General features: G+C 38.2%; 1 protein-coding gene across 7 annotated transcripts in view; it reads left to right on the forward strand.

Moving 5' to 3' along the window:
- Positions 1-22,732, forward strand: part of CDK14 (cyclin dependent kinase 14) — a 346,858-nt gene that overhangs the window by 147,092 nt on the left and 177,034 nt on the right. For all 7 annotated transcript variants that reach the window (XM_071428970.1, XM_071428969.1, XM_071428973.1 and 4 more), the window contains 2 exons: positions 1,629-1,691; positions 14,066-14,189. In XM_071428970.1, coding sequence (XP_071285071.1) covers positions 1,629-1,691; positions 14,066-14,189 — 187 coding nt within the window. The remainder of the gene's footprint in view (positions 1-1,628; positions 1,692-14,065; positions 14,190-22,732) is intronic.

Raw genomic sequence — 22,732 nt, forward strand, 5'->3', positions numbered from 1 at the left:
GAATGGAAGGGCAATTTGTACCTTAAGGCTAAAGATTTTACAGAAATGAGGAATAAGTTCCTAAACTTAAGAATCTCTATGCAAAATGTGCTTCTTTGACACTAGCAATTCACTGGTAGAATATTTTTAATTAGTCTGAAAATTTTCTTTGTAAATGCATTCACTAATTTGTAGACTGTAAATTGAATAATTGCTGTCTGTATCTTGCATTTTGAAATAATCTCTGTTCTGTTGTATGTAGTGTGGTTTGCCTGTTTGAGCATGCTGTTCATTTTGGGATTCAAGCAATTTCCTGTAGTCAGGGCTCTTGCTCTTGTGAAGCCATGTAAGAATTCATGAAAATAGTTGTGCTAATGCAGAGCCTAATAATCCTATACATCTTCATGTCTTTGCAATGTTAATTCCACATGCTCAATGTGTTTTTGTAGTTTGTGATTTCAAAAGCAATTGCGTAGGATAGTTGTGGCTAGAACAAATTTTGTGTCTTGGGTGTGAACTCTGCTATGTATCTGCATAACTCTGCAAAAGAATACCTCCTGGTTTGGCAAACGTTGCACAGAGACACCATTCTGCTGTGTGGAAGGCAACTTTTGTCCAAAACTCTCACTTTGAAAACTGCCTGTATTTATATGGGCTCTTGTGTATGTGAGGCAGGTATTGCCAAGTAGCTTTTCAAGGAATGTTGGATGATTTTTACCAGATGTGTTCAGAAACCAGATGTGGAAGGCAGAGTCCGTCTCTGAGTATTTGCTGGTTAATCAACTGCATATTTTTGCTTTTTTTATTCTGAACATAATTCCAGAAGCTGAGTTGTGCAAGCACATTAGAGAAGCAACATGCCATTTGTCTGAAACTCTGCTGCTGAAGTGTAGAAATGTAAGAGAAGAATTCAGAGAGAAGTGTTTCCATAGTAAAAAGTATAAATATTTATTCATTAAAAATAACATGAATCTATGCATTGCAAACCTTCTTTTTTTTTTTTTTTTTTTTTTTTTTTTTTCCCTGAAGAGGTTTCATGGGGTTTTATGTTTGCAGGAAATATAGGTAACTATGAAGTGAAAACTTAGGTTTGAATTTTCCATGATGTTCTTTTCTAAAGTATCTGTATTTAATGGCTGTACATGTCCATAATATGTGCTTCTTTTTGACTTGGAAAATACCATTCAGTACTCTGATATGCAATGCCTTTCAGCTTTATTTTCTAAACCTTTAACCCATCTTAATCTAGAATCACTATAAAATTATATTTAAAGGGCAATGTTATAATGTGAACAAGGGGAATTGAATGTGAGATTCTTCCTTTAGGTTCATCCTCTTCTGTCTAGATATTATCTTTGTGGTGCTGATGCTGTCCTTACAAGTTTTAGAATGGTATTAAAATTCAGGTAATTAATCTACCAAATGCAGAGTGTTAGAAGAAATATTAATTTGCAATTGTTGAATATTCATATCAGTTATCAAGGCTGTTAAATGAAATTAGTGTAAAGGTACAAATGTGTGTTGGCACTTGTGTGGCTGAAAAAAAAATCTTATTTTCCATTTGTTATATCCACTCCTAAGTAGAGGGGTATTTATTACTGCAGTCATATGGATATTAATATAGTTTTCTCCATCTGACTTTCTTTTAGCACACTGATTTATGTCAGTACATGGACAAACACCCTGGAGGGCTTCATCCAGAGAATGTGAAGGTAAGAGTCAAAAAGAGCACACATTCAAACATCCTGCAAATGCAGTAGCAGTAACTTTGCAAAAAATGTCATGTCAGTTGTTTCACAGAAACTGCTAACTAAAGGGAAAATGCCTGGCAAATTAACTGTACTTTTAAATATTTGTTTTCTTTGAAAATAATTCCAAATTCAAGTATTTGAGCATTCCTGCAGTAGAATTTCTGAGGTTTGTAAAATTGACTCAGAGCCAAAATATTTGAATGCTGTGAATGCTGTTAACAGTGTTGGTAATCCCTCCCCTCCATTTAAACATTTGCTCTTAAGACAATACTGCCCTAAAACCCCAGGGTAAACATGCTTTAGGCTGTCAGTGCTAGATCTTCAGTTAGGTAAGTTAGTGTGGGTTCATCAGGTTTGAGGGAACTGTAATTAATTGTATTAGCTGAATGTCCTACTTTTTTTATATGAACATATAAAATCTTCCTTAATCTTTTTGCACATTTTCTTGGATGAGATCAGCATTTTCATAGCTGATTTCACTTTGGAATTTTTTTTCCTTCTAAGGTAGAGACTGAGAATCATCACACAGGAAAGAGAGAGTTTATTAGCAGGATTTAATGGAAAGGTAGATGAGTAGAGACTTGATCCAGTTTCTCTTTGGGAAGTCAGCCAAATGATTTTAGCATGAAATGGAAGCCAACCAGATGTGCAGAATATGTTGTGTGTGTATAGATCACTCAGATGATCTTTGTCTTGCAGTCCCATTGTTCTACTTTGGAAGTGTTTAAGTCTTCACTTGTCATACTGGGAACTTTATAACTTACTGAAATGTAAAAGTTCATGAAAACTCTTTTTTTCTGGAACAGCCAGAAAGCCTGTTTGGTTAAAAAAAAAAAAAGAAATTTAAAAAGAGTAAAAAGAGGAAGTATTTTTTCTTCTGCAATAGCTGATCATTGTTGCACATCATGTAGCTTCATTAATTTTCTGTGTTCTTTGAATGAAAAGTGGCATCTACAACATATGAATTTCAATAAGAATTACTGCTATCTAAAAAAATAAGGAAAATTCCTCCTGGATATATTTGGGAAAAAAAGAACCCCAAAACAAACCAATACACTCACAGAAGATCAGTGTAGCACTAAAGGGGGTGAAATAGGACCTGGTTTTGACCCCTGAAACTTCTGAGCTTTCTTCCCTGCTCAGTTTCCTAAGCAGAGTTTCAGGTGTTGAATGTGCTTGTTAAACCAGGGGGTTATGTTTCATTTCCCCTCGTGGATACTTTTAACTTCATTTCTCTGAGTTTTGGGATAAATGAAGACTGGCTATTAAGATTCTTTGTGCTGCTTCAGATTTGTAAGTCTTGCTTCAAGGCTGCAGTGCTGTGTACCTCAAGGTCTGATATGCAGTAGTTGTTGTAGCCCTTGTAAAAAAGACATAATAATTCAAATATTTGTACTTTTATATAACCACGTTGGGCCCAGTAAGCTTGCCTTTGAGGAGGATGGATATAGACACATTGTTTGGCTTGCTGGTACATCACTCCTCTGAATCCTGAGATACCTGTCATTTAAAACAGGAGCCTCAGAGGGAACGGCAGCAGCAGCATTTCCCTTTCAGATTTTGCTGCATGTAGTCCTGTGGCTATCTGTATCATTTGTCAGTGCTCAGAAACACCTTTGAAGCTTATAGACACATTAGAAATATTTATTTGAGTAGCTAAGTGTAGAATCCTGATGTACTGCTGGTTTAAGTTTTTTTAATTCCCAATGGATTTTTTAGTAAGAGTGGAAGGTGGCGGGTGGGGGAGAAAAGAAAAAAAACTTGGAAGTTGGAGTAGATGAAACTTCAATCAACAGATGAAACATGAGCAGTCCCATTGAATAATTTACTCTTTTTTTCCCTTAAATAATACTGATGAAAATCAGTTACATATATTTAGAAGTCTCTCTTGCCAGGCCAGCAACAAAGGCTAGTCCTGATCATGCAGTAATTACTAAAACCAGGCATGATGATTTGAGGTCCTACCATTTTAATGAATGAATCAGCCTGCTTGGGAATTTCAGTGCAATACCTGCTCTCAAGGCTGAATTAAAAATAGCCCAAGAGAGTGATTTCTTTGGCTGGGAGGACAGAAACCCAGTCACATATGCTAAAAATTCCCAGACTTTCACCAGCATGCCAAACTAATATCTTGTGCTGCTCTTTTGTTTCAGAGGAAGTAAGATGGTTATTTCATAACCATTTCATTTTAATGCTTTGTTGTGCTGTACTCCGTCTGTTGACTCATGCAGCTGGGGATCTGAGACTTTACCACCTTGTTTTGGTTTTAGCTTCTGGACAAAGTTGTCTGGTTCCACAGCTGATTTCTAAGGGTTAAACTGAGCTATATGAATTAGCCTTCTCTCCCTGCCAGCCTCTTCTTTCTAGAGGTCCTTCAGTAATTTCACTTTTTAGACTTTTGGACCCTGCTTGTTCAGAATCAGTGGTTATGTGATCCCTAAATCCATTTTAAAAGCTTCCATTCAAGCAATTATATTCCAGTAGCAATAAATTAGTCTTGGCTCTCTGGGGCAAGCCATTGATGCTCTCCCAGCATGACAAAAGACCCCCTGCCTTTTAATTTTGTTCTTGAGGGAAGTATTGCCTATTGATGGATATTCCTTTCTGGCTTGTTGCCACTTATTATAAATACAAACCCACATAAGCACACATCTTTCTTTTTCCAAAGAATATGTACAGTAGTTCCTGTTAAACAGTATTTTATAGGAAAGCAGATGCAAATTACATCTTGCCTTCTATAGGATATCTTCAGCTTAATTATATTTCTGAATTTTCTCTGTATTTGCAAGGTAAAAACAATGCTTGTTCCCTTAGGCTTACTTTTAAATGAAGACTCATAAATAGAATAAAAATCTAAATTACTTTGATGGACACACATATTGTTGTCCCCTCAGGTACTGTGCTTGACATTGCCTTTCTTTGTGGCTTTAAATAGGCTATTTGCTGTCACTTAACTACTTTAAATAAAGACTGAGCAGGATATTATAAGTATGTGTAAGTATAAAGAAGAATGTCTCAGCTGACAGTTATAGAAGTCCAGGGACAGTACACTTAGGCAAATCAAACAAGTATTAGGTTTAGCATTTTTATTGGTATGTCTGTATTGACACATAATGATTCCAGGATTTTATAATTTGTAGGTGGAGGCGCAAGTCTTACAAATAACATCAGGCTTTAAACCCTTCCAGGAATTCGTGTGTGATGCTGAGATATTGTTTTAAAAATGCCTGGCCCTGGTAATGTTAAACCAGTCATTCTGATAACATAATTGCAGTCAAGTACCTGAAACATTTTCATCAGCTTGAAGGGAAATTGGCATAAAGCAGTTGTTTCAGTCCATATATTCTGCAGACTCCATTAGGTCCAAATATACAATTATTTACCTCTTTGGCAGCCAACAAACTTGCCTGTCTAGCACTTATATATAACTATGTATTCATATTCTGTGTACAGTGTTAGAGATATTGAGGAAAAGGGTAATCAGTTAATAATTCCCTGTGTAGTACACATGGCCTCATCTTCTCCTGTCTGGTTTAAAAGATGTCTTTCTCAGTTTTTCCACAACTGAAGGCAAGCAATAAATCTTAAATACATGGCCCCACATATAATTATGTTTCTGCTGGAAGCTACTGCTGCAGCCCTGTCCATGACTGGAAATAGGAATTGATTTATATGTGTACTGTGTGGTGCTTGCCAAGCTGCAAAATGTGCTATTGCAAACTGAGGTACAAGATTTGCTCCTGACTCTCCCTGTGCTGTTCCTCCTGGCATAGACTACTGAAATCTGTACTCCTGGCTGTCTTTCCTACAGATGTTGCAGCCTTTAGAGATAGTTCATGCTCAATTGGAACATCTGGATTGCTTCCTACAGCAGGAACTCTAACGGGTCAGAGCAACTAGCTGACCCTATCAGTGATATTTTTTTGTGTTATGATCTTCATTCTGATTTATGTCCCTTTCTAGCTGGTACAGGGCTATTTCCACCAGTCTTTTTTCTTCCTTTCTTGGTTCTTCTGAGCCTTTGTTTGCAGTTGTCCATAAATTGCTCTGGTTTTGTGAATTCATAATTTCAGTGTCTTTTTATTTGTGCATTTCAGCATGTCCTGTGAAAATGTAACTGTTCTTAGCTTCTTCTAATATTTGAAATATCACCTTTATTTTAACTTTGTGTTTTACTCCACATTACTACATTCCCAATAATGCACATAAATTCGTCTTTATGCCTTGATGCATTTATTTTATAATTGAGTTTGTTTACTGTAACTCCTATTACTGGTAGAATAAGTGGAGCAAAGGCTTGCATCTGTCATGCCTGCATTGCTTGTGTCCCTGCCTTAAAAATAAATCTATTAATGAAAGCTGATTTGCTTCTTAATCAGTGATGCTGCCTTGAGATAGTTGAAGTCTTTTGAGAAAAGCATCCAGAATTTTTTCCCTCTGCCTTTTTTCTTCTACTTGCAGTGTTAGAGGTAATATCGATTTGCATGAGTATTTGGCAGAAAAAACCCTCATCTCTGGCAATATAAAAAGACACTTGCATCTGACCCACTGTTCCTTAATCCAGGAACACCAGTCTGAATGACAACAGGTTTTCAAGCAGACAAAAACTGTCCCTGTCTCTTAATTGCTTGCAAAATCTTTTACTCCAGGCAACTTGGAAGCCTCCTGTAGTCTGCCGTGACCAGAGGGGGAAGGAACTTGCAGTTTGTTCTTATTCTATCTGATTTTTCTGCACTGATTTGTTCTTCTCCCTGGGCACCTTTTCTCTTCCTTGGGCCAAAATGTGTTAAGAAGAAATAGGCAAGACCCTCTTGTTGAGCTTTGCATGCAGGCAACAAGAATATTCAGCCTTCTCCCAGGAGCCTTCAAGACTTCATCTCTTACCCATCTCAATTCTGAGCCTTCCCTTCTCCTAGGAAGCAGGGTATAGCAGTCTTCTGGGCATAATGAATGGGTATTTTTGAAGCAAAACCTTAACTAACTAAGCCCTACCCCCACCAGAATATTTTAAAACGTGTTTTATCACTTCAATACTGAGTCAGGGCAAAATGAGGATTGGGATTTGGGTACTAAGTTTCCTAGGGCAGCCCAACAATCTCTGTAAAAATATGCTTATGTTTCAGCAAAAAATATAATTAGTTCATCTAAAAACTATAAAAAGATATTTTAAAAGGAATGTATTAGACATTATAGTAATTATTGACACATAATGGGATGCTGCAACATTTTTCTGTGCTAAATGTTCAAGAAGAGGTCAGTAAACTGTATAGCAACTATATAGCTAAAAACTCGGATATGATAAAAATATTGTATTTGTTAAATCAAGGGTTTAATGGTCTCCATAAAATTGGATTGAAAGTGTTGATATACACTGGGTGTTAAATGATATTATCTGAAATCTCTGGAACTTAGTAATTTATGGTATTCATGTATTCCTTGCTGCACTGTAGTACTGTGAGCATTGTCCTTAACTAATGGTTGCAGTTGTTGAAGTTGAATCTGTTTTTGTCAGATGAGTAATTTTGGCATTTAATAACTAATGTGAAAATTAATAATCTGAGTCAAAGCCATAGGGTAGTTGTCATCTGATGTCTTCTGTAAGCATTAATATTTATCACTGAACTGATTACAGCTTTAGGATGGTCTGAAGCACAAAGGGCAGGGAAGCATTCAGAACATGCAAGGATTGGGCAGCTCCCGTGTCGTATCCATATGAGGTTTACTGCACTTAGGTGAAGCTGCCTGAACTTTGGCAGTAGCAGAGTGTTGCACACTGCCTCTTGCTAAGCAGTAGCTACATTTATTAATAGTAAGATACAAACCCATGTGCTTGTTAGAAAAGCATAATACCTGAAAAGTAGGATAAAAAAATGCTTTAGGCTTTACGTTGCAGTTGTGTTGACAATGTAGGCTTCCCTAGCATGTTTCTGTTTTCTTTCTATTGGGTGATTGTATCAACATCTGTGGCATGGACAGGAGGTTTGTGCTCCCCCTTTTCTGTGGGGAGACATTTGTTGGATTGCATGGGCAGTCCTGCATCCCCACGTGGCAGAGACATGTTACATGATGTAGGGGAAGCTGTGGTGTGTGAGCACCTGTGTGTAACTAGAGGTGTCCAACCAGGAGGTTGAGTGCCATAGAAGTAGGTGCACAGGAAGTAGACAATGAAACTGTGGTAGTAGATCCAGCTGTGATAAATTTTCTTGTCACTGACTCACTGGGGTTTGAAGAAAACAGTCTTTGACTTTAAGGTGAAAACCTGCTGTGGTAGTCCTTTTAAATTTATCTATTGTTACTGGAAGCAAATCGAAACTAATGGCATGCTTTTGAAATCTCTCTCCTACTCACTAAAATTGGTCATGCTGCTGATGTGAAGTTGAATTAAAAGTATATTTCAGCAGATATGTTAAGTAAGAAGTGATGCTGTTTAATGTGGTTGAGAAGGTGCTATTTTTCATTCCTCATTCAGTGAATAAGCAGGTGTGCAGCAGACAGAATAATGTTATGCCAAATTAAGGTCGTCTTTTACACATGGCATTGAAAATTGATTATTTAAATTAGACTTTTTTGTTATCAGACATTAAATATAGCATCAGCATTTCACTCTACTTCATGTCAGTCTTGTCACTTAATGGTTTGATAATATGCACAACTGTGAATGGTTAATGCAGAAACTTCATTAGCATGTTAAAATTCATGCTAGAAGAATGTCACTTTCATAAGTGCACTTGTAATTTATTGTCTCTATGGTCTTCATGATTCTCATAGGGCAAGAACACATGTATATTGTAGGGAGAACATGTCAAGATTTTTAAAATCGGTGAGGCAACAATTGCCGCTGTGACCTACTTCAGCATGGAAGTATGCTGATGAAAGGTAAAAAAGGAGATTGAATTGAATTTATTTTTGCTTTTGCCATTCAGAAGTAAAAACCTGAGTCTTCCACTTACTGAACCTTAGCAGATGACTACAGCTGATCATAAGGGAGTGTCTTTATACTCAGTTAATTAAGCACACCTTCTTCATTGCAAATGACTGTAGTAGTACCCAGAGGGGACAAAAAAATGATTAAAACAGCATCAAAGAGAATAGGAGTTAGCAAATTAACACACCCCAATCTTTTTCCTTTGCAGTTCTACTGGAAATAAGTGGGAAAATCTGTATATATACATTTTTAAAGCAATGATGCAATGAACATTTCCAGTGGCTGTATCCTATGTATTTCTGTGTGACATCAGACTCTAGACTCTTGTGTAAGGAATGCAGGAGCAAGTTAGAAGCCTTTATAAAAGCACTGGATTGAAGTGGATTGTTTTAAAATTCTTTTGGAGGGAACTCAGTTGATTCCAGGGAAGGCAAACAGGAGGAACCTTTCTGTGAGATAAATCTTATTATGATCCTGAAAATCCTGCAGAATCAATTACCTAATAATTTTTACTCAGATTTTCCTTATTCATACAGATGCAAATTTGTCTCAAGTCAGTACTTTCTTCCTGGAACTTCTTCTGACAATTTGAGCAACAGAGTCTACAAAACTTTGACCTAAAAAGTGCAGTATTTCCCCAAGTATTACTTAGAAGTGAAAACTGGATTTTATCTTGTGGTTATTATCCTGGTTTAGAAGAGGGAAATGAATAGCAAACCAAGAGTGATAAAAAAAGATTGTGCTTGATGAGGTTTTGACATGCCAGCAGAAGTCAGAGGGACATTTCTCATTGCTTCTGTGATAGTGCATATTACCAGGTAGTTTTTTCTAGTATAATGATTTAAAACAAGTAGTTCTAAGATTCCTGAAGAGTTTAGTGAACCCAAATGGAACTGAATAATGTGTTTGGTTCTGTTTATTTCCAAGGCTGTGAGATGGCACTGTAGTGATTTGTTATCTCCTTTTGCCATTTTAATTAGCCAATAATGTACAGAAGCCTGTACTGTCCTCTGGATGATAGGGAGAACTTCATTGGTTGCAAGCATGAGATACAATGTCCCAAGTTTAGTTTCTTTTACTGGTATTTTTAGATTTGATGGCCTAATAAGACTAAATATGATTTTATTGATGCTGAATACACACTTGGGAATTCAGATGACTGTGTCATACCCAGGCTGTGTGCTTTGATATGTAGGGCAAGCAGGAACATTTGTGTAATGAGTGTTGGGTGATAATAAAGCCTGTGTGGTATTGTGTATTATTTTTCAAAAGTAGCTATACTAATAGAGCAGTACGAGCTTGCTAAAGGAAAGATATTAATTCAGGTTTGATTTCAGCTTTCTTCTGAAATCATGTTAACTCCTGTTCCAGATTATCTCAGCCTTTTTGCAGAGTTTTGCTGCCAAGAGAGCAGAACCAAGAGTTTTGTGCATCTTCTGTAAGCTAAAAAGTTCTTTGTAGCTTTCTAGTTCTGTGTAGTTTTCTACTTCTGTATCCAGGGCCAGGTCCTCTATTCCCAAAATGCAACATGAATTAAGGGAGCTCAAATGAAGAAAATAGTTTAGAACTCCCTCTTTGCCATTACGCAAAGTCTTAAAAAAGGCCCCCACGGGCATCGTTATTCTGTCCTTTTGGCAAGCATCCTTTCCGTCATTGGGGTCCTCAGTGCCTCAGCAGAGTCTGTGTGGAAATGGTACATTTTCCAGAGAATCTCCCTAGGCAAGTTGTGGATTTCTGCTTTTCTCTTACCCCAGTATCCTTTGCCAGAAATTCTCTACCATATCTGGTAATGGAGGGCAACTGTGTGGAGTCATCTGAGTACTTTACACAGATCACTTGTACACGAGTGTTCCCCTTCAGCCATAGACTGGAAAGAGCTTTCTGAACCTAAGTCAGTCAGTGTCAGCTACTCTCAATCCCACCCTTTAGATGTGTTTTGCATCGCCTGTGTCAGTGTCTAACTCACAAGCTTGTTCAGAGGCCACCAGGCAGTGAAGCATTCTGCAGCACGTGGGCCACCGGGCAGCCATTGCATGTCTGCATGTAAGGCTCTAGGTTGTGCACTCAGCCAGACTCATTAGAATACCAGGAAAGCTGGGCTCTTCGTCCACATAGCTACGAGTCTCAGAAAATGCTGTATTCTAAAACTACTGCGGGCATTTGGTCAAATGTTGCATATAGCTCAAATGGTTATCCAGGCATTACACTTGAAGGACTGTGTAGGTGCCAACTCACCCCTTTGAGGGCTTTCTCTTGTATGTTTTAAGAATTGCTAATGTTCTTTTAATATCACAGTCCATAAACCCTGAATTAGCTTTGACCTGCATGCATTTTTCTTGCTGACAATGAAAAGTCTTCGTTAAAATATGCTGCTCATTAAAGTGAGAGCTGCATAACAGTCTGGGAAAAGAGGTATTTTTTTATGACTGAAAGAAATAAGCAAGACTTGAAGCCACAAGTGTTAAGGTTTTTTTGTCTGAATGTAGTGTTGGGCTTCCTAATACTAAGCTTTGCTGAAAACATGACTTCTAGGGACAAATCCCTGTCCTGTGTTCTGTCTTCTTCAAACACAATGACCTTTGGCATTTTATGAGCCTAATTTTATTATCAAAACCTTTGTTCCTACTAATAAGCTAGAAACTACACAAATGATGTCTTAGTGAATGATGTCTTAGTTTATTTATTGCAGGTTATTCAATACCTATACAGCCTTGTGTATGACCATGCAAATACTAAAATTACCAACATAAAAGGTAACGAGCTGTGAATCTGTCTTGATTTTACCATCCCGACCAACCTGTTGAAATACATGGTGAATTTGCCATTGACTGCAGCTGCCATCCTGGGGCCTTGGGAAGTGGCAGTTCCATTGCTTGTTTAAAACCCCTGAAAAAAAACCCAGGCTGAGGTTTCATGGTGATTGGAATAGAGTGAGGTGGTGGAAGGATCAAGTAAGATGAGAGTATGACCATGATAAGACGTATGTAGATTTCTGGGTATATGGGTAAGGATTGATGGTTCCTCATCTAGGATTCATTTTTGTCCTTGTGAAGTTAATGCAGACAATCTGGAAAGAAAATGGGTTTCTTAGAGAAGGCTTTCCTCAAGATCAGGGGTATGAACTTGACTGTGAGAGGGCAGAAGTACTTTGTGAGGAAGCAGAAACATTTTTTTTCAATTCATCTTTTCCTTTTGTGGGCTGGGAAACTATTGGAAATGGAGAGGCCTCCCTTGGTGTTTTCTCATCCCAAAAAATCTCAAAGGGCCAGTGGTTTGCAGAATGCTTTGCTGCCAGATTTTCGGCTTGTGTTCACGTAAATCTTTTCACATTTAAATTATAAAAACAAAGGGGAAGAGAAAAAGAGAAAGCAAAAAAACAATATTTGAGTTTACCCTGTAATGAATTCAGGAAGTTTTTTTTCCCCTTCTCTTCCATGAGCTTCCTCCAAGGAGGTGTGAGTGAATTAATTAACTTTTGGAGAAGGTATTTAATGAGTACAGCATGTCTACAAGTTTGGAATAAAACTACATTCCAAAGCTGTCCTCAAGAGCAGATGTTTATTCCGTTTAGCTGTGAAGTGTTGGGCATTTTTTTTAGCACATTATGTCAAATCACTTGACTCTTTTCACTAAAGCCAAGTGAAAGACATTAATAAATATATTTTGAGTTATTATAAAGATTACAGTGCTGTAAGCTACCATGATAATTGAAATTTTTTTGCATATTTAAAAATAATGTTTGAAGTTAAATGCTATTGATTTATCCTGGCAAACTGGTTATTTTGCCCATCTTTTTATTTTAAAAAATGTATTATTTTGAGTAATTTAATAGAATTAAATTGATATTTTCAGGCTGTAATGCAAACTATTCTGCTTCTTGCTCTTATTAAAATAGTTTTTATGTACTATGAATTCCACTTTAACCACAATTCAAAAAGGAATGTGCATGTTACTTATGACTTTCCTGCTATTCTTTGTTCCTGTACTTTGCTATTAGGTTTCCTCAGCACACTGTTAGACCCTACCCTGGCAAGAAGGTGATTGATATGGCTCTTTGTGCCCTGGCTAAATAGCTAAACATAGAGTGCATTGTGTCTGCACTCAGGGAAAAAAATGAAATGCAATTAAATTCATTTCACCTTCAGTAACATGACATTTCTGTTTCTTTCATGTCAGCCTTTATTCTCTTCTATAATCAGATTTTGTAACCCTTTTTATAATGTCTCTTCACTTCAGTAATCACTGAATAGGATGCTTGTTTTGCAAGTTAATTAGAAATTCTCGTGTGCCTGAGTTGACTTTTTCCCAATCTTTGGGGTGGTTTCCACACCTTCCTAGAGAGCACATTTCACTGTCCTCTGAGCTGTGAGGCACAGAGTCCATACCTGCTCTTGAATTCTCCGTGTTTAGCTTTGTGTTCACATCTAGAAACTGAAGTATTTCTTAAAACATATCAGGGAAAAGGAAGGGTCTCTGCATTGGGATAGGTTCTTCATAACTGCAAAGAAAACTCCTGGGAGTTGATTCACCCTTTGTGTTGACAAAACCCATGACGGGTTACACAGCCCTTCCCAGCAAGTGTCTGAAAGGATGCAAGAGAATGATGCTTGCAGGAGATGGAAAGGGGAGGACAAAAGATCCTCTTCATCCAGCTCTTTGTTCATAATTGTAAATTACAGAATACACAATAGTAATGCTTAGATTTAGGAGTAAGCATTTATAGAATCCAGGGAAGGACTCTAAGAAACTAGGAGATGGTGAGTTAAGTTTCTATCTAAAATTACCTTTAAGACTATTGCAAGTAGGTTTCAAAAGTCATCTTTAGGTTCAGTGAGAGTTATTATTTCCTAATGAAAAATACATAAGAAACTCCCATTAAAATAGACTTTGAGGGATAAAATCTATTTTACTTGCAGATTTCCTTGGGTACACAGGCATTATTGTTATACTATTAATTTCTTCTTTGTTTTAGCTTCAGTGTTCCATCCCCCAGCCTTATCTCCCCATCCCTATCCACCCTGTACTGTTGTTGCCTATAATTAGTGAAGATACACATCTGTCTTCAGGCTACAACCTAATCTCTAAGGCCATATGGGTAAATGGAATATAATTATAATTTGGTAGAAACCAAGCCTTCTGCACATGGTTGTATTGCTCTCATTCTTTTTAAAGCAGTCAAATTGAATCTATGACATAGTAGGGCTTGGAGGCTGGGTTTAGTCCTTGCAAAGTAAGTATATTTCAGATGGAAATTTCATTGTGTTAAATTTGGGTGGGAATTAGCCAGTTTGGGAGGAATTCTGACACAATGTTACCGCAATGTGCAAGCACCCTGCATATCATGAAGAAATCACCTGTGGTTATATGCAAAATATTAACAGAGGTCATTTTTTGTCCCCCTCTTTTTCAGTTATTTTTATTTCAGTTGCTGCGAGGACTGTCTTACATCCACCAGCGTTACATTTTGCACAGGGACCTGAAACCACAGAACCTTCTGATCAGTGACACGGGGGAGTTAAAGCTGGCAGACTTTGGTAGGCAAGCAGTTAATTACAAGTATCTTATAATGTTGTAGGAATGTCAGACAGATGGTTCCATTGATTTCTCTTTCCTGCCACCCTATTCCTTAGACACACCTTCTTCATTGTAGATAATTGCACATTTTTCTCTTGAGTGAAGAAATTGATTATGGTCAACAAAATGCTTGATTAAAAGGGAGCAAGTGAAAAACAAATACCTACTCCAGTTCTCTCAAGGAAGATAATGCTGAAAGTATTTCCATTTTATTTACCATGAGACCTCTGAATTAGAATTAGAAATCTTCAAAAAAACCAAAAAGGTAGAGAGAGACCTCAGGAAATAGAAACTGTATGAAAAGCACAATCACTTTATGGAAGCAGCTCTAGGGTTGTGGAGGTCTGGATTAACTTTCATTAAATGGTCATTGAAAGACACTGAAGGACACAAGTGTTCCTTCTGTAGAATAAAGGAGACTAGGATCACCTAGATTGCTTTCAGTATCCATTAGTTCTTTCTGGGGAAGCCTTACATGGAATATAAAGTCAGGATAAATTATCCACTGAAATCTTAGCCGTTGGCCTATTTTTAAATTTTTAAGCCATTTTCTAGTGGCTACACCAAGGCAAGTACTCCTTCCTCTGAAAACCATTGTGAATGCAGATGTGGAAAATGGCAATATTTTTCTTTAGTGATTTTCACAAAAGGTTGTAGAAATTTCTTTCTTTCCTGTAGGTCAGCTTCTCAGTTACTGATTCCAGCAGTACTTTTGAAGTAAGCTGAAAATGTGACCTATTGGCTTTTAAAAAATGTCTTTTATTTTATGACTGCTATCCACATCATGCTTCACATTTCATGCAGCAGCAGTAATGAGGAAGCCTTGTGTGCTAATTGGCAATTTCACTGTTAATGTAGTTGTGAGGTTTTGTCTTTTAATTAGTGTTACTGCAATTAACAGCTCAGTGTGTATTTGCTATGCTGGAGAAGGGTACAGGACTTAAGGTGGACACAGCCCATAAGGACTTGGTTGGCCTTTGAATTGTAGGGCAATTATACAAATAGTATTAGAAGCACTTGTCTCCTGGTTTACATATGATTCTTTGCTGTCATTTTTCAAAACTTGCTGTTTTTTGAAATAAATGCTTAAAAACCCCATTCCTGCATGTTGCATTTTATTGTGAGGTTTCATATCTTAAGGATATGAAACAGGTGCATCATTCAGTGTTCTTGCAGTGAAATATGAGTTAACCCTCTGTTGAAGGTGTTGTGCTGTTTAATAGTTGTGTTGTATAATTTATTTGCAAAGAACCCTATGAGCTAATCTGACTTCCAAGTATCCCCATATTATAAATTTTTCGGGAGGTTGTAAAAATGGTTCTCTAGCTTTGGTGGATGCTAGAAACCATAAAAGATCTCACAAATTCTTTTGTATGTAAAATGCTTCCTACAGTGTGGGGCTGGGTTGCTGAAGCTCTATGGCTTGTGTGGCTGGGGAGAGGGAGGCTGCAAACTTTTTTGTGTGTTTTTAAGAAAAAAGAAAACAACCTGCCTTTTGCCAGCACTATTAAATGCATTGCTGGAGGTGTGAACCAATTAATGAAAAGTCCAACTCGGACACGAGTTGACTCTGGCTGTGTTGCCTGGTGCTGCCAGAGAGCAGAGGACAAGGTGGGATGATGGTTTGTGCCTTGCTGTAGTAGGAAATATAATTATCTATCACTTCTAATGAAATTGTTGCCTCATTGTAGCACCAGGATAAATAGCCCAGTGATGACATGAAAGGCAGGATTTTCACAGCTCTGTGTAGGCAGGAGTTTAAGGTTGACCATTGTGCATGGTTTTGCTAGAGGAACTAGAAATGTATAAGTACAACCAGAAAGAAATACACAGTGGTAGAGACATGAATATATAATATTGTGCAGAAGATATTTTTTCCCTTTTAAGTTTGCCTTGATATAACAGAAACATCTGTGTAATCTACTCTTATACAGGGACAGAAGATTATATATCTCCTTTTTTGTTTAAAGCTAGATTTTCTTTCATGGCTCATGACCTCATAAAACTGAAAACCAGATGGGTTAAATTTCTCTTCTGAGAACCAAGATGAAAAATTGGAAATGTTGAGGTTCAAGTCTGAAAGGTCATGACCCCTTTCACTGGGATCATGAGAAATGAGAGCACACCTGTGTGCTGTGTGCCCCTGTGCATATTTACTATTTAAATGCTGTATTATTATAGCCCATCTCCCACCTTCCTGGTATGAAGGACTCTTCTTAAACAAGATGTAAAATACAGTCCTGTTTCTCTCTGTTTTTCTCCCACAAATGACTGATTTGCAATAATGTGCTTGGAAAGGAAGTCAGTTTAGATTGTATACTTGATTAATTATGTGAGGAGCAGTGTGAAAATTAGAAAGATGGTTGCTTTTCTTTCAAATGCACTCAAGGCAGGAGAGAACCTATCAAGAAATCAGTGTCTGTTAGAGATAGGATTGACTTTGCTAGCATAATAAATACAAAATCCTAGAGCAAAGGCCTTTTAGTCTCTAAGGACAAGACCTTCAGATTTTGGCTTCATAAGTTTACCAAAAATATCAGCATCATGTCTGAAGTTTTTCATTTGGCGTCAGGCTTATTTAATCCCTTCACTGTAGGATATCAAATACTTAAAAGCAGGCTAGTGGATCATAGTTCTTGAATAAACAAGGTAAAAGAAAGGCTATTCATGTCTGCCAGTGCCTTGCACTGCGGCTGAAAACTGCAGAATCTGTGAAAAACTGTGGGCATGTGTTTTTCTATAGCAGGGCTCCCAGACACACATACTTCACTGTGTGGGAGTGTCTTTGTTCAGATGAACAGCAGTTTGCTTTTCTGTTCATTGTGCTCTAGCTGCTAGGAAATGAATATTTCTGAGAAGACTCAGCGGTCAAATGAAACGGGAGAACAGAAAAGAGAGGCTTTATCAAATTAAAAATGGATGAGCTATAAAAAATGGCTTTATTGAGAAGATATAATAGGGGAGACTACATCATGAGTAATTGTTGCTGTGAAAAATAGTCCTTGAACATCATACCTGCGTTCTTTTTGAAATCTAATTAAGATTCCAGAGGAAAGTCAGGTATATTAGGAATTCTTATGGAATGAAGTGCAAGAATTATTCTTGATCCTATGGTGTGAATTTGGCTGTCTATGAGTTGATTTCCCCTCCTGTCTTAAGTAGAAATACAGTATTTTAAACCTCTAATGAGTAATGCTATAAGAAATTTGTCTCAGCCTTCAACAGAAAGACTCATAATCCTCAGGGGCACCACCCCCTGAGCTGGTAGGCATGGACAGGGAGCAGAACAGAGCCCCTGCAATCCAGGAGGAAGTAGTTAGTGACCTCCTGTGCCATTCAGACCCTCACAAGTCTGTGGCTCCAGATGGGATTCATGTGAGGGCATTGAAGGGGCTGGCAAAGAGCTCATCAAGCTACTCTCCATAATTTATCTTTGCTCCTGGTTAACTAAGGAGGTCCCAGATGGTTGGAGGTTAGCAAATGTGAAACCCATCTACAGGAAGGGTTGGAAGAAGGATCTGGGGAACTACAGGCCTGTCAGTCTGACCTCAGGAAGGGGGCTGTAAGCATCACAGAGTCCAACTCCTGGCCCTGCCCAGGACAAACCCAAGAATCACACCATGAGTGTACTGGGAAAGCCAACTGATGTGATTGTCAGGCTGCTCTCTGTGATCTTTGACAGACTGTAGATAGAGGGAGGTTCCCAATAAAAGATTGTTTTATCCATTTGCAAGAAGGACAAGAAGGAAGGTCTGAAGTACTGCAGCTTGGTCAACCACTATCCCATAGGAAATAATGGAATGAGGCTTCTTGTAGGTGTGCGTGAAGAAAATGTTTGCCAGTTTTAGTCAAGGTAAATCATGTTAGATCCATGGGATTGCCTTCTGTAATGGAATGAGGAGCTCTGCAGTCTCCCAGTGCCTTAAGAGCTGGTTACCAAGAGCATGGTGGTGGTCTTGAGTGCACAGTGAGAGGATGAGGGGTAAAGGTCATAAGCTGAAACAAACTGGCTATAAGGAAAGAAATGTTTGGTATGAGAGTACTTCAGCACTGGAGCAGCCCAGAGATGTTATGAAATCTCTGTTTGCTTCCCTTACTGGACTAAGCCTTGAGTAATCTGGCAGATTGAACCAGGCAAATTCTTCTTGTGTGGTTCTGTGACTCACTAAATATCTTGCTTGTTTTGTTTTGTTTCTTAATGATTGGAGATTGGTATTTAGTTATTGTATATGCTGATATAAATCAAGATTGGCTAATCAATTATGTTTGCATGCAGATTATCATACTTGATAAACTCCAGCACCAAGTCCCTAAATAGCTGACAATAATCAGGTGGGAGGTGAGTCCCACCTTCTGTGTGGGACTTTCCAGGAAGGATTTACTCTTTTCCTGCCTTGTGTCATATTCTCTGAAAAGAGCCTCTAGCAATCTAATATTCTGACACCTCCAAGAACAATGTGGACCTTTATTCTGATCATAGCACAGTTACTCTTACATATTCTTTAGTTAAAATAGTCTTTTGCTTTCTGGGTTGAAAAATACATGTTATACTTGTTATTACATATTTTCTGATAAAAGATTTACATAGCTTTGAGGTGACATCACATCAATGCACTGAGAATATCACCAGGTCATGTGTGTCAAGAAGAAAACATTTAGACTTGACTAGCATGTGACACAGTAAAAGCACTTCTGAGGCTGTGAGAGAAAGTGGCCAAGTGACTAGTGGGGCCCTTGGCCTGATTCCACTCTGAGATAACCAACCTGCTGCTAGGGTTTGCTTCTCAGAGAATTTCTCATTTGTGAATCTTCCTGCAGCTCCCTTTCCCTGTCATCTCTTCTGTTAGACCTGCGCAGAAGTAAGCTGCTTGAAGTGGGTGAATGTGAAGTTTGAAGACCTGTTTGGTCTCTGTTTGGGATTGTGCAGTTATTTTAAGTGCAAGGCCCTTCTGTGTAATCACATCTTTTAATTAGATGCCATTCCTTTTAGTATGTATGCTGCCTTTTTCTCTGTGCTGTGGCTCTAAGACAGGGTGTATAAACTATGCAGGCACCTGCCTAGCTTAGGTAGATATACATAGCAGGCACACAAGTGCAAAATACAATTTCAAAGTATGGAACAACAGGTTTAGAAGTATTGCTATCTTGAGTATATTTGAAAGGATAGACAAACTTTATTATTGATAATTTTCTAAATTGAAAAAATTAGAAAATATTTGAATAGATGCTTCCCCTCCCTGCCCCATTTTTAGGTAATTTTAGTAGTTTTAAACAATCTTCAAACTACAGTAACACTACCAACAAATTCCAGTGTTGCATGGTGAGTTGACAAGAAGCATCAGGAACTTAGTGCTTTAATGCTTGTTTCTGTAGTATGAGAGTTGCTCTTTCTCATCTGTGGGAATGGGCTTTGGAGTGGAAAACCAGCATGACATCTTCATGATAATGTCTTTTATTTAGTCTCTCAAATAACACTAACCCTGAAGATTTTCCCAACTACTTTTTGTTGTCTTTGGGGATCTCTGGATGAGTAAGGATCTGCAGGAGGTCTGTATTATGGTGAAAGTCCTGCCTTAAGCTTTCAGAATTTTGTTAATATAAAGTCCTCTGATGCAGTAAAAGAATCAAGTCAGTGTGATTCAACCATGCATCCTTCTAGATACATAGAATGATAAATAATAGATAGCAGGAGCAAAGAGACTTGAGGATTAAAATAAAGGGAATTATACTCAATGGATTTGCAGTTTAAAACTGCAGCTGAATATTAGAGAGAATGTTTCAATGCATTTCCATATAGATTTTTCTGTGGAGAGCATGACAGTGGTATGTCATGAGGGACAAGGTTATTCCTGTTTAGCTTACTGTTAAAATTGATAAAACTATGTTGACAAGTTGAAAAGAAAAAAGAGGGGTTTTTTTTTTTTCTTCACAGTAAGAATCCCACAAGGGTTTCTTTATAATGTACTGTATAAAATTCATATGAAAAGTGAATAGCATCAAAGATTGCTTGCATGGATAACTGCAATGTTTTCCCGTGTAAATGTTCCACAGAGTATCAGTTCTTGGAGATGCTGATATAAGGAGTTGTCTCAGTGCCCAAAGAGCTGGTATGATATTGTTGGGGAAGCTTGATGGAATTGTTAGCAAAATTCCTCTGAGAGTGCCTCCAGTTATATAGGCTGGCTCCCTTTGGTTGCCTGGCTTTAAGTGAGACTAATTAGGGCAGCCTATCACAGCCTTTTGGGGTGAGTTGTAGGAGCTGCCTGATCACCCCTGTGGCTGCTGGCCCAACACAGCTCCTGCCCCCACAGCAGCCCTGCTGCAGGCTCTAGAGAAGGGCCAGAAGTTGTCTGGGTGTTGGTTATCAGAGGCTGCTGCTGGTAAAGAAAAAAGAAAACCAGTTTACCCCAAACACAGGTCCACAGACCCCTCTAACACCCTGCCTGTGTTGAATACGGAAAGAAAAGATGTTTCTTTCCCATATTCTTGTGAGAGGTTGCTGTTACTCCAGGTGCAGCCTGTTCCTTTCTGATAACAGCCTTTGAAACCTGAAGAATTGGTTCTTTTACCCCTCAGGAAGGACAGTAGTGGGCTTCTTTGAGGAGTCTAGTTGTATTAAATATCAAGAAAGGAAGATGACTTCAGTGACAATGTTGTGAAGAAATTGAAAAAAAAGAAGTGAAAACCTGAGAAGTGAACCCCCAAACTGCTCAAACTGGAGTTAGCTTGCAGGTCTTTATGAAGTACTTTATAAAGTAGTTATTTTGGTAATGAACTGTAAATACCTCATGTTCCATGGAGAGGAGAAGCTGCTGTTGCTGTGTACAGTGGCAGCTGGGGCTGGAGCAGCAGAGCAGACTGTGTGTGTTTGTCCTGGAATAGCCTTGATGGCCTGTCACTGAGTCAGGGTAAAAAGCCCTTGCTGTCCACACCTTCTAGACCCAGGCAAAGTAAGGCCAGAGCTTAGGAGCAGAGCTGATGGGTAGATATGGCACCCTCAAATCTTCTTTCTTGGAGGAAAAATAAATGTTGTAGGCCGCAAAAACTGTGGGCACTATGGACCCAGAGACGTGTGGCAGGCTGCCATGTTTTTATTTTGCTTTCTGAGGATAATAGGCTTTCCCTGCTCCCCCAGACCTTCCTTCTCAGTTTCTAATGCTTTAACTGGCTGCTGGCAGGGAGTAGCCAAAGCTGCATCCTTCCCTTTCCCTCCCAGGAGCAAGGGCTTCATATGCTGTGCTTGTGACCTGCTGCTGTGATGCCCAGACCTGTGGTGAAATGGGGAGGGAGATGGGTAGTTGGCAAAAAATTTCAAACAGCAGTGCAAAGGGGTATTCTGGCATTTGGTCTAAAGAATTGCTTCAGAGGTGAAAATGCAAGAGAAAGTGTGGCCTGGTGCTGCTGGAAATCTCCTATTTCATTAGTTTTGTTGTTCTCATCATGGATCTCCATCTAATTTGCTTCATATATCTGATGGTTTTATTGAGGTACCAGTTAAATCTATACAAAAAATTACCATGTGAGAATCAACGCAGTAAGAATCTCTTATGGGCAGAAAATGGGTTTCATAATCTATGAAGAGAGATTAGATTTGACATGAGTTTACTATCTGGAGACAGCAATTGCAAAAACTGTAGGGAGGTTCAGCTGTATTCTACTAGGACTTTAACTTCTCTCTGCCAGTTGTTAATACAAAGCAGAGCCACATTAATTTTTTGTCTATGCCAGTCTTCATTGATTGCTTTTTAACAATTGAAATTAAGAATCTTTAAATAGGAGGCTTTTTAGCTTTTGCTAAAGCAGATGCTGTAACTTAAACTCTTCCCACTGAGAAGCCCTATGTAGGATTATTGACTGAAGAGGAAAATGCTTTATTTTTTAAAAAGCATGAAGGACCTGGGGATTGGTGTGACTCGCTTAATGGGTCCCCTGTTAAACGAATCTCAGATTACTTAGGGTTCAATGCAATTCTCTATTGTTACAAGTGAGAGTTATATCAAGCCTTTAAATAGGAGGAAAGCATCTTAATTATCCATTAAGGGTAATAAAGGAAGTTGGTTATGACACCATTAAAACAACTGTGATGAAAAATCTGTTTCAGTATTTTGTGCTTAAGAAGAACATGGGATTTGAAAGTCATCTGTACTGCAGCTAGCTCAGTGTTATTATGATAATCATGATTTTTTTTTTATTGCCTTGTATTGCCCACTTAAGTGTGAGCTAGACTGCTACGTGACAGTGGCACAAAAGACTTGGAGAACTGTGATCTGCTCTCTGTGCAAAAGAGATCCATCCATCCATCCATCCATCTGCATCTGTAGATGTATTAAAACAAATATTGTTCCATTTGAAAAAAGCCTTATTCAGTCATGTGATGGTTCTCAGTTTTATATGAGAACATTTTCCCTTCCTACACCTCTCCATATCCTTGTGATTATTGTGGTTACAAGTGCCTGAATTTAAAATATCAAACTTTCATTAAAATTTTATTGTTTTGAAGCTT

Source organism: Agelaius tricolor, unplaced genomic scaffold (genome assembly GCF_023055355.1).
Source record: "Agelaius tricolor isolate 1412-34295 unplaced genomic scaffold, bAgeTri1.0.p SCAF_6, whole genome shotgun sequence".
NCBI classification, from domain to species: domain Eukaryota; kingdom Metazoa; phylum Chordata; class Aves; order Passeriformes; family Icteridae; genus Agelaius; species Agelaius tricolor.